The 15510-nt window shown below is 48.5% G+C and overlaps 4 protein-coding genes across 4 annotated transcripts; 1 reads left to right on the plus strand and 3 right to left on the minus strand.

The window, feature by feature from the left end:
- Nucleotides 1-531: 531 nt before the first annotated feature.
- Nucleotides 532-1966, minus strand: GIQ15_03520 (endoplasmic reticulum-Golgi intermediate compartment protein 3; the record flags this gene model as incomplete). Its single annotated transcript, XM_033550937.1, has 3 exons — nucleotides 532-1465; nucleotides 1535-1715; nucleotides 1774-1966. The coding sequence occupies 3 exons, from the start codon at nucleotides 1964-1966 to the stop codon at nucleotides 532-534; spliced, it is 1308 nt and encodes a 435-aa protein (XP_033408098.1).
- Nucleotides 1967-3067: 1101 nt separating this feature from the next.
- On the plus strand, nucleotides 3068-8955 carry GIQ15_03521 (uncharacterized protein; the record flags this gene model as incomplete). The annotated part of the gene is made up of 4 exons (XM_033550938.1): nucleotides 3068-3559; nucleotides 3777-5325; nucleotides 6293-8088; nucleotides 8161-8955. 4 exons carry the CDS (start codon nucleotides 3068-3070, stop codon nucleotides 8953-8955), a joined length of 4632 nt encoding a protein of 1543 aa, XP_033408099.1.
- A 966-nt stretch (nucleotides 8956-9921) lies between these two features.
- GIQ15_03522 (serine/threonine protein kinase) lies at nucleotides 9922-12717 on the minus strand (the record flags this gene model as incomplete). Its single annotated transcript, XM_033550939.1, has 2 exons — nucleotides 9922-11994; nucleotides 12058-12717. 2 exons carry the CDS (start codon nucleotides 12715-12717, stop codon nucleotides 9922-9924), a joined length of 2733 nt encoding a protein of 910 aa, XP_033408100.1.
- A 410-nt stretch (nucleotides 12718-13127) lies between these two features.
- GIQ15_03523 (uncharacterized protein) lies at nucleotides 13128-14192 on the minus strand (the record flags this gene model as incomplete). The annotated part of the gene is made up of 1 exon (XM_033550940.1): nucleotides 13128-14192. The coding sequence occupies one exon, from the start codon at nucleotides 14190-14192 to the stop codon at nucleotides 13128-13130; it is 1065 nt and encodes a 354-aa protein (XP_033408101.1).
- Between the last annotated feature and the right edge of the window lie 1318 nt (nucleotides 14193-15510).

Genomic DNA, 15510 nt, shown 5'->3' on the forward strand with positions numbered 1-15510 from the left:
TTGCAAAGCGAGAACAAGATGAAGGGAAGATATACAGGAAAGCAAGGAATTAAGGATAGACAAAGATTATGGTTTTTAGGGCCCCGGTTTAAATTCTAATACTTTTTTTTTTGTGAATTCAGCAGCTTAACTTTCTACTTCCTTGATGTGTAGAGTTCAGAAGTCTTGACAGGTGTTTTAAGGTCCTCTATATGCCGTCGAAAGGTTGAATAGGGGCACGACCTCGGTGTATGAGAGTAAACCTAGGGGAAAGTTATGACGCGGTAGCTATAAGGTATATTCGCGAATTTTGTACTCCTCTGTAGACAAATGACCAAAGAGATTACAGGCGAGAATTCTACACTGCAACTTAGAATACCTAGGTGGGGATAAGTAAAGGAGTAAATTTCGCTCAGATGTATCCTTTTAAATGGTATTCACCAATATATAGAACGCCAATATCAATCACATTGCCCAAGAGAGAAAAAAACGAAAAGAGGCAAACCGAATGATAAAATAATAGTGTGACAAAATGGGGGGGAAATATATAGATCAACTCTTGTGCAACTTCTTGACCCTCAGGCCTCCTTCATAAAGTAATCTGTCAACAGCAGCAGCAACCGTCAATGTCCCACCGATGACGGCGCAAATACCAGTCAAAAATGTTGAAAGAGACTTTGGTCTGGTCTCGCGATTGATCACTTTCATCGGTGATATCTCATAGTTGAACATGACAGATGGAATGCCCCCACGAGCAAATTGACGCTCTTTGTGTCCCTCGGCGGAATCATCGCCGGCGTCGAGTGACCGTTTATGCGAAGTGACGGAGTACTGATGTGTTTCGATACTTCCTTGGGAACCGAAATATTTCCCCTGTTCACCGAGCGGGACCTGGTCGTGGAACTGAGCGTGTGCCTCGCTCGACCACGAAGCGTCCCATCCAAGCGGTAGGTAAGACGTCGACACCACCTTGACGAAATAGAGGAAGTTGTATCGTGGTTCTTCCGTCTTGTGCTCCGTCTTGTCGAGCGGGTTGGTCACATCTTGGTCCGTCCATTTCCATCGACTATATAACTCCTCTGGAAGCTGGGGACCAAATCGAAGCTTGTGGATGATATGTGTCATTGTGTGCGGGACGGTGGTATGGTAGTAGTTATCCAGATCGTGGGCGTGGAAATTTCCAGACGTCAGACTTCGGCCGGGAGCAACGTGGAAGTTCCCGGCGACTTTGTTGACGCGGAGGATTCCTTCGATGCGGCATCCCTCATTGCGTTGTTCGTCGATGCGCTGGGAGTAGCCCTCGTCCATACACTGTTTGACACCCTCACCGCGACCAAAGGCCCAGTTTTTCTCTGCATAGGCGTCACGAACTTCATCGCAGGTGTTGCAACAGCCGGGTTTCTTTGCTTTGGAGGGAGCAGGGACGCCGTAGCAGTCTCCGCAGTAGTCAGGGTCGAGATGGGCGGGGGAGTCGTCTTTCTTGTGTCTATGTAAATATGCGAGTTAGCAAAACTGTAGGCTGAGCGCTTCCTCTGGCATTTTTGGAAGCACTTACAGATCCAATGCCGTCACATCGATTACCCTTCCGCCCTCCGCAAGAGAGCTAAGACGGACTTTGTTAACTCCGTGGTCGACATCGGTCTGGAGCTCACCCGATACGTCCATGACATCCAAGGTGAGGAGCTCACAGGGAAGCCTGGGAAAGGTCATATTAAGGTGGATTTCCATTCTCTCGCCTAGGAATCAAGGTTAGCTTCCTGATTGAGGGCGTATATGGAAGCTGGACATGCGTACCTCTGCCCTTATCTACAATCAGCTCTGGCTGTATGACAACTCTTCGATAGTCGTTCCATTCTCCCCAAACCAAATAGATAACAATAAGCAATGCGGCTATGGTGACAACTCCACCAGATCTCGTCCGTATCCGCGCATCTTCCACAGTTTTGGCGAAGGCGTCGAGTCGCGTGAACCGAGATTTGCCCGCCATCCTTTCGCACGGTTAAACGGGTTATCGGCAGACGGAGCGGCCGCAGTAGGTATCAATTGATCACCTGCGATAAAGATAGGATCGTTCGTGTAAGATGGTACAGCCTTCAACTGACTGCTGGAAGGATACGCCTGGCGGGAGATATAGATAACTGAGATCAATTGGGCGTTGTCGCAGTGCCCATTACTGATCTCAGAGGGAGGGTCAAGCAGACGCACAACAGCTAGGGAGCCGTACAGGAGTAATCAAGTAGACAAGCAGACAACAGCCCTCGCAGGCAAAGAAACCACCAGCGACGTTCGCATCCTGAAGCTTTCTCGACATCCCAGCGGAAAGGACACCTTGAAGGTTTGCGCTGATTGGTCCGGAGTTTCGCTGAGTAAGCATAGTCACGTGTAGAGATCTGGCCAAAAGTGGATAGCTTATGTAAGTATTATATAATATATCTATAAAAGTGTGCATAGATGTTTATTCACTATCTTTATTCACCTTTATTTATAGAGTACAGAGTATAGAGTACCTTTATGGCAGCTAAAAAGCTAGAGATAGATGCAGCTTGTTCATAACACATCATTGTTGGGAGATACTCGGCTAGTTTGTAGCTTGTTGATGCTTAACACCACTTGAAGACTCCTAATTAACTAATCAAAGACAGAATATCTAGCATCTAAAGGCCAAGAGTATCAGGTCTATATCTATGCTATTACACTTATAGAGTAAGATGTTGTAAGATTGAATATTGAATATTCACTTAGTATCTTCAGCTTACCTAATACATAGTTAGAGCCGCACTAGCCCGATCTGGACCAGGCAGTCACTGGACTTTCTCGTGAATTCATGAACTTGTGAACGTTTTTTTTCTTCATGATATTAAACCACTTTTAACAACGCCAGCTATCACACTCCTACAACTCCTCTCTACGACCTCCTGACGACATCACTCCAGCATATACACTAGTTTATCCAACTGCCACTTTTGCATGCCAAACAAACGCCGTTAAAACAGCGGGCGGCAGACCTTATCTTGTCTGTTCCGCTCACTGTTAAAGAACAAGAGCTGCCTGCGCGCGCTATCTCCCGATCAAACACATTCCTTAGACCATGCTGCAAGTTTCAGGCGGAAGAATGAATAGCTCTAGCAACCGCGGCAGAAGTACCCGAGGCAGGACTGGTGCGACAGATCGCGGTGGCATCCGGAAACGAGGAGCCACCCCTCGAATCGATCGAGATGGAGATATGGACATGGCTGCTTCCGCGGCTGGTTCGGGAAGAGGCCGTGGACGGGGAGCTCGTGGAGGCGCATCCGGACGATCGTCGAGGAGACCTGGCGAGAAAGAGAAGACGATCGATGCGCTCCAGAAGGCGATTTTCAACAGCTCATCTTCCCAGGCCAATATCAGACACGGCCGAGGGCCTATGGTAGACGGGGCCTCGAGACGGAGCTTGACACAGATCAAAGTCGGCGGGTGGAAAGCGAGCAAGGCGGCTTCGAACCCAGATGGTGGCGTCGTCAGTCTTATCGCATTTTTGGAGAAGAAGACCACTCCCATGGACCAGAACGCCACGGCCCCTGGACGATTCAAGATTACAAAGGTATGTGCTATATCACGTTCACGTTCACGTTCTCGCGGTCATCGACGTACTCTGCAGCACCACTCTTCGGCATTGCCCCTCTCCTCGTTCTCATAGACCAGCATGCTAGAGCGACACCTTTTTTTGGGGGGCCGTACAGACATTTCGCGAATGCTGTCGAGTGACTGCAAACAAAATCGGTTCCCAAGGTTACTTATGCCTTGCTAACGTTCATTAGTCGCGGGTTGAAGGCGACAATATGATAATATCAGTTCGACCCGAACAGGTGGATGGATTTTTACGACTGAATGGGTACTCGTTTGCCGGGGCTCCGATTTCGGTGGAACTACATGATGGACCGGGGATTTCAGGCACTTCATCACGACCATCTCAGGGACCGTCCCAAGCCGCTATTGATACGAAAGCAAAGATGACCGCTTTTCTGGCAAAGAGATATTCGGAACCAGGAAAACTTCTCGACCTATCGAAATTGGGGACCGATCCCGATCTGGTGGAGATGGGGATGTTCAATAGCGTGACCACGGAGTCAAAGTTCTTTCCTGCTCTGATGAAAGTGTGCGAGCTTACTTTCGACTCCGCGGCTAAACGAAAGGCTGCGGTTGAGAGTGTCAGCCTAGCAAACAATCAACTAGTAAACCTCACGGCTGTCACCTCGCTCGCGCAGACTTTCCCCGAAGTCAAGAATCTAGACTTGTCCCACAACCAATTAAAAGATATCTCAAGCCTGGCGACCTGGAGGTGGAAATTTCGCAACCTCGACTTTTTAGATCTGACAGGGAACCCGGTATGCACAGAGCCCAATTTCAAGGAAACCATGATAAAATGGTATCCTCAGCTTCGGACATTGAACAATACCCCTGTCCGGACAGCCGAAGAGATCGCCGCTCAGAAGAAAACTCCCATCCCAGTGATGGGCCCCAGTTTCCAGGATGAGGGCCAGATTGCGGAGAACTTCGTCAAAGCGTTCTTCGCAGGCTTTGACAGTAACCGAAACGATTTACTTAACGGAATTTACGACGCAAACTCCATATTTTCATACAACGTCAACACCGTGGCACCACGAGCTGCACAAACGGAATCAACACCATCGTGGGACGCATACATCCGAAAAAGCAGAAATCTTCTAAAAATCAACCACCTTTCCGCCCGCATGTCACGAAGCTTTGTTGGCACTGAAAGCATTCGTGAGGCATGGAACTCCTTTCCACAAACAAAACACCCGGAGATCCTTTCCAATCCCAAAGAATGGCTTATTGAATGTCATCCTATCCCTGGCCTTCCCGATATCAACAATCAAAGCGCTACTGGGGTTGGCGGTCTGTTAATTACTGTACATGGGAAATTTGAAGAGATGTATCCTGGTACTGGAGACAAGACTCAAACGCGCAGCTTCGATCGGACATTTGTCCTTGGTCCTGGAAACGGCCTTGGAGGACTCCGGGTTAGCAATGATATGCTCTGCCTCCGAGTATTCGGGGACTGTACTGCATGGATTCCAGAACACGAACAGGTGCCAGTTGTTCCCCAGGTTCCCCAAATTCCCCCAGTGGTGACAGTCACACCAGCCCCACCAACAGCAATCCCACCGATTCAACAACCAACACCCGACCCTTCCCAGCTATCAGCACAACACCCAGAAGCTAAACCAGGGTATGGAATACCACAACCGGGGAAATCGGAAGAGCAAGTCAAGCAGGAACAACTTGTGCTTCAGATAAGCTTTAAGACGAAAATGACGCTAGCATTCTCAGAAATGGCTCTCAGCGGTAATAGCTGGGATTTGAATCTCGCATTAAAGAATTTTGAAGAGTTAAAGGTTAGTATCCCCTGGGTATTAGTTATTTTCTATAAATGGGTAGAAATAATGCTAACTGGCGATCACATTTTAGGCGCAAGGAAACCTACCTCCTAACGCATTTTTGCCTGGAGCGTGATTAACTGGCCTCAGTAGCTTTTGAAGAAAAAGCCATCAGCCTTTAAATCTCCACTTCCAGATACATTATATTGGCCCAACTCGACCTCCAGAACGACTGGGGTTATTAGACTGCACCACTACTTCCATGGAGAATCACCTCTGGAATACTTATTATAAAACAGAAAGAAACATTTGCTCTACTTGGCATGTGGGCTCCAAGCAACCAATTCCACTATTTTTATTCCTACATTTTCATGCGCTTCCAGGAGTTCTTTTGACACATTTTAACTATCGCATTGGGAGGGTATCTGCCATGTAATGAAGTGTACTTTAGCTAGAAAAGGAATCCGAGCAGGTTGGAAAGCAATAAACCTATCTCTATACGGCTTCGTTGTGGCCAGAATAAATATTCCTGCTTGACATTTCGTATCTCCGTAGCTATTTCTGGAGCCAAGCTCGTCAAAAGCTCCAGGGACCATCGTCATTTTGTAGTTACGTAGGTCTCCGAGCAATCACAACAACACAATTCCACGCCCATGAATCGCCGATGCCATAAGATATAAATTCCTCCATTGTTCTTCTCCCTGCTTTACCTCTCGGATACAGTATTTGAGTCCACTGAATGAAACCGCATAGAGGTGTCGCGTCTACCTTGCAACAGGCCACCAAATGCGATCGAATACCTCCGATATCAGCGCGTTAACTACCCATCACCACACCTATGCCAACGAACGGGACTCCGGAGATCGACCCACTGGATGGAGGCATGTCCCAGGATCTTATATTTGATATTTGAATGGTATGCTAATCTCGTATAGCTGACTACAACCCGATCGAACACCTAAATGCTATCTTCTCCCACCCGTCCACCCTCGTTGCCGTACCAAAAACCTCCCAGGCCCTCCAGGTATACCAAGATGAACTCGACGAAGATATTACTACGCTCGTGGAAGCGCAGGCAGCTTCCAACCAGGAAAGCGTTGAGCGCATCCGCAACGCCAAAGAGGATATGGCCGAGCTCTTCAAGAAGATCGAGGAAGTCCGAGAGCGAGCGTTGAGGACCGAACAGGCAATTACGGCGATGACGGCAGATATTAAACAACTGGATAATGCGAAGGGGAATTTGACGTTGTCTATGACTACGCTGAAGAGGCTTCAGATGCTTACCACTGCGTATGAACAGCTCAAAGCGCTGAGCAAGTCGAGGCAGTATCGGGATTGCGCACAATTACTCCAAGCCGTTATACAACTAATGGCGCATTTTAAGTCATACCGCTCGATTGACCAGATTGCTACGCTAAGTCGGAACGTTGCTGATATACAACGGGAGCTGTTGGAACAAGTCTGCGAGGATTTTGAAATCATATTCGCCAAGGGAGAAACAACGCAGAAAAGGAACACTCTAGCTGAAGGCTGCCTCGTCATGGAGGCGTTGGGAGATTTGGCCAAATCGAGACTCATTACCTGGTACTGCAACACGCAACTGAGAGAATATCGCCAAGTATTCAGAGGAAACGAGGAGGCCGGGTCCCTCGACAATATTTCTAGGAGATATTCCTGGTTTAAAAGGATGTTGAAAACTTATGACGAGGAGCATGTGATGATTTTCCCGGCCTCTTGGAAAGTTAACGAAGTTTTGGCAAATATCTTCTGTGAAGGGACAAGGGATGACTTCAAAGGGATATTATCCAGGTCTGTACGAAGTGGACAAACTATGGACGTCAACCTTATACTATCATGCCTTCAGGAATCCCTTGATTTCGAAAACTTCCTTGACAGACGCTTCACCAGCGCTTCCCGTGCATCAACGGATACGTTTGCCTCGAGCGAATCGCCTATTTTCTCGCAGACCATTTCCGAAGCCTTTGAGCCCTACCTGAGCTTATGGGTATCTGCCCAAGGCAAACAACTTGACGGCCTCATTCGAAAATATAGAGAGCAGCCAATTAAGCCTCAGGATGAAGAATATTCGCCGCAACTTGTTATACACTCTTCAACAGAACTGTTTACCTTCTACCGCCTATCTCTTGCGCAGTGTGCTAAGCTATCTACGGGAAACTCTCTTGCTGAGTTAACGAAGGTGTTTGGCAAATACCTCGACCAGTACGCACAGCAGGTGCTGCTGCATTACATTAGTGACCGCCCTGCTAGCCAGGTTTCTTCAAAGTTGCCATCATGTGAAGATCTCACCATGGTTCTTAACACAGCAGATTATTGCTATACTACCTGCAATCAACTTGAAGAAAAGATAAAAAGCAAAATAGACGAACAGTTTAAACAACAAGTGGATCTCCAGAGCCAAGCAGATGCGTTCATGGGAATAGCAAGTGCAATTGTTCGACTTCTTGTGCGGAAAGTCGACATTGAACTTGAACAAACCTGGAGAGAGATGCGGAATACATCTTGGAGTGCACAAGATGGCGTTGGAGATCAAAGCCCATACGTTGAAGTTCTGTTGTCAAACTTAAAGGCAAGATCTGACGAGACATTAGAAATGCTTCACAAGCAGCAGTATCAGCGGGCTTTTGTTGATAACCTGGTGGAACATACAACCACAAGTTACATCTCGAATATTTATCAGTGCAAGCCCGTTTCAGAAGCTGGCGCAGAGCAGGTATGAGTGATCCCCTTACTTTCTTGTTGTATAAAACATGCCTCCGTTTAGCCCTATCTAACGCCTATATAGATGCTCCTTGATAGTTATGGTCTAAAAACCGGGCTATCAGGCCTCCTCTCACCAGCGCCCGCTGCATTTACGAAACGTGTCAACCAAAGTTTCCAGAAAATCGATACTCTTCTTAAGACACTCCAAGTTCGAGCGGTTCCGCCCGAGGCACTTGTGCAAGCCTACCTTATCCATATTGCCGATAAGAGTGACAACAATTTTAGGAAGATACTTGATATAAAGGGGATCAGAAGCAAACAGGAGCAGAATCGTCTCGTTGAACTGTTCCAGGTTCATAAGACGTCTAACCGCCATGCCTCCAACTTGCAAGAAAGCAATCCGTTAATTTCCTACCTACAACCTCCAGCACCTACTGCAGCGATTTCCCCCTCTGTAGCCCAAGGTCTCGGCTTGGCTAACCTGGGAGGCACCGCGAATCCCTCATCAGGGGCCAACACGCTCCCAACACGCTTCGACCCATCAACGCTTGGATCGGCACTTATATCCGCTGCCCGCGATGGTGTTGATAGACTAGGAACACCTGGTCTGGGAAACCTCGGGAACACACCAGGCGGAGCTTCGGGGGGTAGTGGTCGTGCAGCAACTGGATCTGTAGTCCAGTCTGGAACAGGAACACCGCTTCCAAGCTCGAACCTCAATCCGGCTGGCCAGGGCGCAGACACAAACGAAGGAGGATCGTCAGCAGCTGCAAACTTGAATGAGAATCTTAAGAACATAGGGAAGTTTTTCCGTCGAGATCTTAGTGGGTTGGGTGGAAGGTTTGGGATAGGAGGTGATGATAATAGCCAGCGATGAGAAGACAATTAGATACCTCCTTCAGCGAATATATAACCTATGAGCTTTATGGGCTGCCCGTTGGTGTAGAGTGTTAAATCTAGATCATCAGTGCTAAATAGGACGATTCGATCGTAATGAAGACCTTACACTATGCGCCTATACGAACTAGCTGCGCATGGGATAATTTCCTACTCTTGTGCCGCAGATTCTACTCTCAGTATATAGAGTAAATATCAACTCTACAACACCAGCTCCCATATAGCTATTAGCCATTTACCACGTATAGAGCGTTGAAAGGCAGGAAGCGGGTAGGGATAAGATTGAATAATGCTATCACTTAGAGTGATGCTATCTAGTTTACATATTACCCATGGACTTGATATCCCCCATAAGCTAACATAAAGAGAGAGAGATATCACCATACTGAAGACAAGATATGATAAATCTTTCGCCATGATGTTGAAAGCAGCAAAGAACCGAGTGACCAAACTTACCAAGATGGGTAAACTCAGACAAATAAATCATCAAGGAATAAGTCAAGACACGCAGATAGGTAGGCAGCAAAGATCAGGTTCATGAGTCTCGTATAGTAAATATGTGTACAGGATAGCAGCAGCAGATAATCAAACTTATCCCAGAAAGATAACTCCGCTTGGAAGGCGGACGAAGATAGATTATGGCCCAGCCAAAATCCGATCCCGGTCCACGTTCAGTGAATTGAATGAGTGATAGACGCCTATTTATCGCTGGGCTTGTGTTGCCGAAAGGAAGGAATCTATAATTTAGGCGCAGAGTAGATTGGGAAGAAACAGAAATAGAAATAGAAAGAAAGGAGAACGACAATTTGGAAAGGAGAGAAAACTTTTTTATCGTCCGAGAAGGGAAATAAGAAAGAAAGAGAGAAAGTAACCGCGCAAGGAGAACCAGACCGTACTGTACCACGCCATACCCACCGTCATTTCAGGAATTAATCAATGAGGGTGATCATGCGCGTGGAGGTCCTTGACCGGGCTGTGGCTGTCCCTGGCCTCTAGCTATGATGGTGGCGGGATGAACGTTTCCCTGGCTCGAGGATCCAGGCTGTGGTTGTTGACCATATGCCTGTCCCTGGGGGCTAGCGGCCCTAAACGGATTATTGGAATACTCATGTCCGTATTCTTGATATTCCGCGGCTGGCGTATTAGGCGACATGCCCATACGGCCATGTCCGTCATAATTAGAGGTTCCGCCAACGGGATTCTGGCTCACGCGCCTATGGCCCGTTGATGGACCGCGGATGAGATTCTCGTTGTTCATTGCCGCTGAGGATGGTGTACTTTCCATCGGTGGGCGGGAGTTGAGGGCGCTAGCGAATGCAGCTTCAGGGTTATTCGGTGATTGAACGCCTGACGTGGTGTTGCTGGCTGTTGAGCCGCGGTATGCTAGGCCAGAAGCGGAGGTCGCAGCGGCAGCGGCTGCTGCGGACGGGCCGGCGGCAGGGTGTGGCGATAATGGGGCAGGATCAGCGGAGAGAGCCTCATCCATTTGGTCTGTGGGGATCATGCGTTTGGCCTCCTTCTTCTCGGCGTATTCATCTTTGCTGTGTTGAGCTTGTTCGTGGGAGATGGATACAGAGTAAGATGGTTTAGAGATATCTCCGAGTGCCGCATCGCCTCCTCCAGGTCCATAGATAGGAATCTTCTTAACAGCCAGAACAAGCGCACAGAGGAACTTGGAGCGTCTTGTGGCCCGAACAACTTCATTATGCCAATTAGATTTGTGGCGGATTTCAATCTTGAGTTCGAGTTTATTCATATCTCCTAGTCCGCTGACTTCAACGTCAACGTCGGGTGCGAAATCACGAGAGTTATCCTTTGCGCGGACAAAGGCCTGCATCTCACGCTTGAGAAGTTGGACATCACCGAACGATGTACCGAAATCAGCAGTTAGAGTAAGCTGTTCACGCATGGCCTTTGAGCGAGTGACGTTTTCGATCCATTGGGTGTTTAGAACGATGTTGGGTACCTGAACAGTCTTGTGGTTTTGGATATCACGGAACACGGTGAAGAGGAGGGAGATGTGCTCGACCATCAGTTCGTTGTCGTTGATGTGTACACGGTCACCAACGTCGTAAGGATGTTTCACGAACAAGAAGATGCAGGATCCGAGTACTTCCTGGCAAGTGGTAGCAAAAACGAAGGACATGGATAGCAATGCCGTAGCTCCAGCAGCGAGGGTGGTACCGAATCCCTTGTTAAGGAAAGCAATGAAAACAAGAACGATGAGGATGAATACGACAGCGAGTAGAAGGTTGTCGAGAACGTTGATTGCCTGGTCGACATCGTGCATGGATTTGCTCATTGACTGTCTTGCTTTGCCGAACTCGGTGACGGTGAGAATCATCTCGTCCAGACTGATGTCACCGTTATCATCTCTGTCAAGGGCGGCCATGCACTCCTCTGCCTCGCTGCGGTGGTCTGGTCCAAAGACATCATACAGATCCTCAAGATATAGCGCGTCCCGGCCCTGAAGAACAAAGGACATCCACAGACGACGGGCAAGAGCTTCAGAAGACTTCCGTTTCTCCAATGCCAAGATAACTATAGAATGCGTAGAAGTTGAGTTGAACACCTGCTTTCCCGTGATTTCATGAGCAACATGGCCGAAAGCAGCTGTGATCTTGTCTCCCACACGGCCTACGTTCTGACCGACGTTCTGGATAAGACGCATGGGCGAGGCCGAGCCGGAGCGGTTATGTTGCTTCTTCTTCCCGGCTACTCCAATGATGGAGTCGTTGATGATGTAGTCCTCCATCTCGAACTCCTTGCAATATTCGGGAAACATCTTGCGGGATGCAGCGTAGAGCATGCCGATGAGATGAACGTTACGCTTGGATTCCCTGATCTTGCCGTCGAACTGTTTGCGGTGGTAGGAGATGGAAATGAGCTGAACGAGGACCTTCTCAGCTGCCAGGATGAGAGACGAGATGAAGCATGCAAATAGCAGGTTGTTGACCACGCTCTGCCATGGCTGAATACCGGCTGGATCTTTGATATTATCCGGATTGCGTGTCATCACCTACACTATTAGTCCTTGACCTGAGAAAGCTGAGATATAGATGTCTAGATATAGATGTCTTACCGGTATAAAAGTAGCGAGCGAGGTGATGGCCCAGCCAACAAGGGAGAGAGGAATCTCCAACGCTCTGAGGATGAGGGCATATTTCCTCGTCCCCGAACTGACGATACCGCACAGGAACTGAAAGAGAAACGGCACATAATGAGCCACGGCCTTGGACACCCACAGACTCAGCCAGACGATCTCAACCCAGGCAAAGAACCAGACGATGCGGACACCACCGATGCTCGCGGTGGGAACGGCCACCGCACCGACAATGATAGGCACGGCGAACAGCAACGCCAGCGGCAGGACGTAGATGAAGTATCTAGTGACGACGGAGAAGTTGAGGATCTTGTTATAGAAGCGGCCCATGCGAGTTATTGTTCCGTCTTCGTCTGAGCGAGCTGACTTCTCGCCGTCGCTCGTACGGGCCTGACGGTGGCCGCCAACACCACCGCCGCCGTCAGCGGTGCCATCTCGGTCCTTTTCGAAGTAGTGTTCACCGTCCGAGTCTGGCTTGCGGGCACCCGTCTGCGGGATGCTGGGGACAGCCGTCAGGGGGATGTCGATGGTGGCGTCCTTGGACATGCCGCTGTCAATATTTCTGGGGTCGGAGTCTTGTAGCAACGTGAATCTATCGTGAGAGAAGCGTTTGCCGATGCCGCCAGGACGCCCGGACATGGGGGCAGAACGATTGAACAATGACGGGCGAGCAGAGAAAAGAAACGGTGATCAGCAGCGGGAAACGAACGATGTATATAAAAAAGGGAGAAACGAGAGGGATCCCCGGTAAAAACGAGCGTGGGTTATGCAAACGGCAAGGAAGCAAGCAGGTAGAGACCGATCAGCAGAGCTAGTACGAGTTAAAGAGAGGATAAAAGGGATGAAGGGATGAAGAAAAAAGTCCTGGGAGGAAGAAGGAGAAGAAAGCGAAAGGAGGCTTGGGCCGTTTCATCTCCACCAAACTCCGCCATCTTACGTATACAGGATACATTTTGACCTATAACATAACTTATATATCTGTTGATTATCCAGTAATATGTCGATAGCTGTTATCTTATGCCGAATGTTGATGATGTTATCTAAATTGATCAGGACTTCGGCTTCAGACTGCTGCACTTTCGCGCAATCAGCTTCTCCTGCCAGTCTTCTCCAAACTCAGCTCTGCATATCCTGCCAATCAGTCCCATAACTTCACGGCTTGCGTCCTCCCAGCCGTCGTCGATGGTGGCAGCATTCAACGGTACGATATCCAGCGCATGGCCTACCCAGACACCCTCGCAGCGAGTCCCCTCTTGAATGTCAGGACAGTATCTCGGCTTAGAGCCATGGGTTGCGTTGAAGGTATGCGCAACGATTACCTCGCCGAAGCCCAACACGTCGATGAACGGCCCCCGAATATACTCCGGCTTCAGTGCGATGGCCTGCGCAGTGACATACTGGCGAGTGGTCAAGTTGCGCAACACCCACTGCCCATTGGTAGGATAAAAGGACGCCGGTGCAGGATCGACGACCCGGACCAGATCCGCTGGGCAACGGTCTTTCTGAGTGATGTAGAGAGCGTGTTTCCGTAGAAGGTCTCGGAAGCTCCAGCTGAACTCGGGCTTGGGCGAGGTTATAGAATTCGGCCGCTTAGCCAGTATGATCCTGTGTTTTCTCATGTTGACGAAGTTGAACAGGCCCAGCTCCTCTCTGCCAAACGAGGAATATGGCCATCGCGTGTCATGGCCGTTGCAGGTAGTCGGGGCTCCGGCCCAGACGCCCAGGAACCGGGTGAAATACTTCGTGATCACCGACCGAGATATGGCCCAGAGGTACTGACAGGTAAGGCCGAGGGATACCACGTCTCGGATCTTAAGCAGGTCGAAGATCGCGTGGTGAAGCTCTGCTGGCAGGGTGAGAAGCCGCGAGCTGGGACGCGATGAGCGAACGACCGTCTTCTTGGACTGCTCAAAGGGCTCGGAGACGGGCGAAAAACGAGGATGACCCGGTTTGGCGAAGAGAAGAACTATCCAGGCGACGGACTCCTCGAATATCATCTCATCTATCGTTCCTCCCCAGGAGCTGACTTCAGATATCCCTGCCACGGCAAAGAAGTATTCCTGCTGTCGTGCTCTGAGGCAGAAATATCTTTCCTTCAAGGCCTGTTGATCCATGGCTGTCTGACTAGGTGTTTGCTATACCTCGAATAGTCGGTGCAAGCTATATACGAGTATATCATTATTGCAGACTCGAGTCGTGGCGTGGGATTAGAAGCTGTCAGACTGTTCCAATAGCCGATGGTTCCCATTGGACACCAGCCTTTTGTCCCTTTGGTTCAGCAAAGCTCTTGATGGCAGAAGGCTGGTTCGGTGACTCTGATGATGTTGAAGCGGACGGTGATATTGAAGCAGGTGAAGCGGTTGGCGAGTGCAGGATCAAGATATCCAGCACCAATTCGTATAAATGATATAGCTAACTACAGAGGATGAAACGAGGAACGAGCTTGATCAGGAATAAAGCTCATCAAGAGTATACTGAGATCTTCGCTATAAGGTCTGTTCTTTACGAATCTACAATTAACCAGTTTAGGTATGGAAACCAGAAGTGTATAGATGTTGTAAAGAGGAGTTTCCCAATATATCTCCCATCGAAATCAGCCGTATCAGTTCGCCACACTGGGGATTAAAGGACCTCCTTTTAGAGTTACTCGTTACCCTCCAAATTAACCGGTGTATAGATGTTAGGAATCCGGAAGTTGAAGAGGGAAACGGTGTACGTTGAACTTTACCACCATGTCCTCTTTATGTAGATATTCCTAGATTCCAGTTCGAGGCATGGTGAAGCTCATCGAAATCTTTGTCTTTTAGGTGAGAATATCACTAATATCGAATCTTCATTAGAACATTATAAGGCCATGTCTCTTCACCACTTGTCTCAAGCTTTATATATTCGATCAAGAAACAAGCGGATGAGAAAGTAAATACTAAAAGTACCCATGTCTGTCAAGATAGTAATTGCAGCTATAAGGACAGGGGATAGCATATGATTCCATAGTCTATATTTAGTGAGATATCGCGACGATGAGACTCCAATATATCAAGTTGGAAGGTATCAGAAAGAGAAGACCTGGTGAGATATCCTACCTGGCAGCTACGTCATCTCAACCTCGTCTAGCCGTGATGAGAGTATGGTTAAAGGGTGTGTTTGATAATGCTGACAGTGAATATAAGCGAAGTTTGATATGATGATACTTCTATACACGATGAAACCTCTCGTATCGAAACTATCGAGACAAATCTGGTTTTCCTTCTTCCTGTCGAATTTTGTCCTCTTACTCACCTTGGTCATTTATTATCTATACAACATTGATCAGCGCTTCATTTAGTCTAATAACCGCAATGTCTCTCGATTAACCAAGCACATCATGGGTATTCCATGCCTGACGTGTATCTGATCTCCCAGCGCGTTTCATCCTTTCAGCCGCAACGGATA

Source organism: Arthroderma uncinatum (genome assembly GCF_011692745.1).
Source record: "Arthroderma uncinatum strain CBS 119779 chromosome Unknown scaffold2, whole genome shotgun sequence".
NCBI lineage: Eukaryota > Fungi > Ascomycota > Eurotiomycetes > Onygenales > Arthrodermataceae > Arthroderma > Arthroderma uncinatum.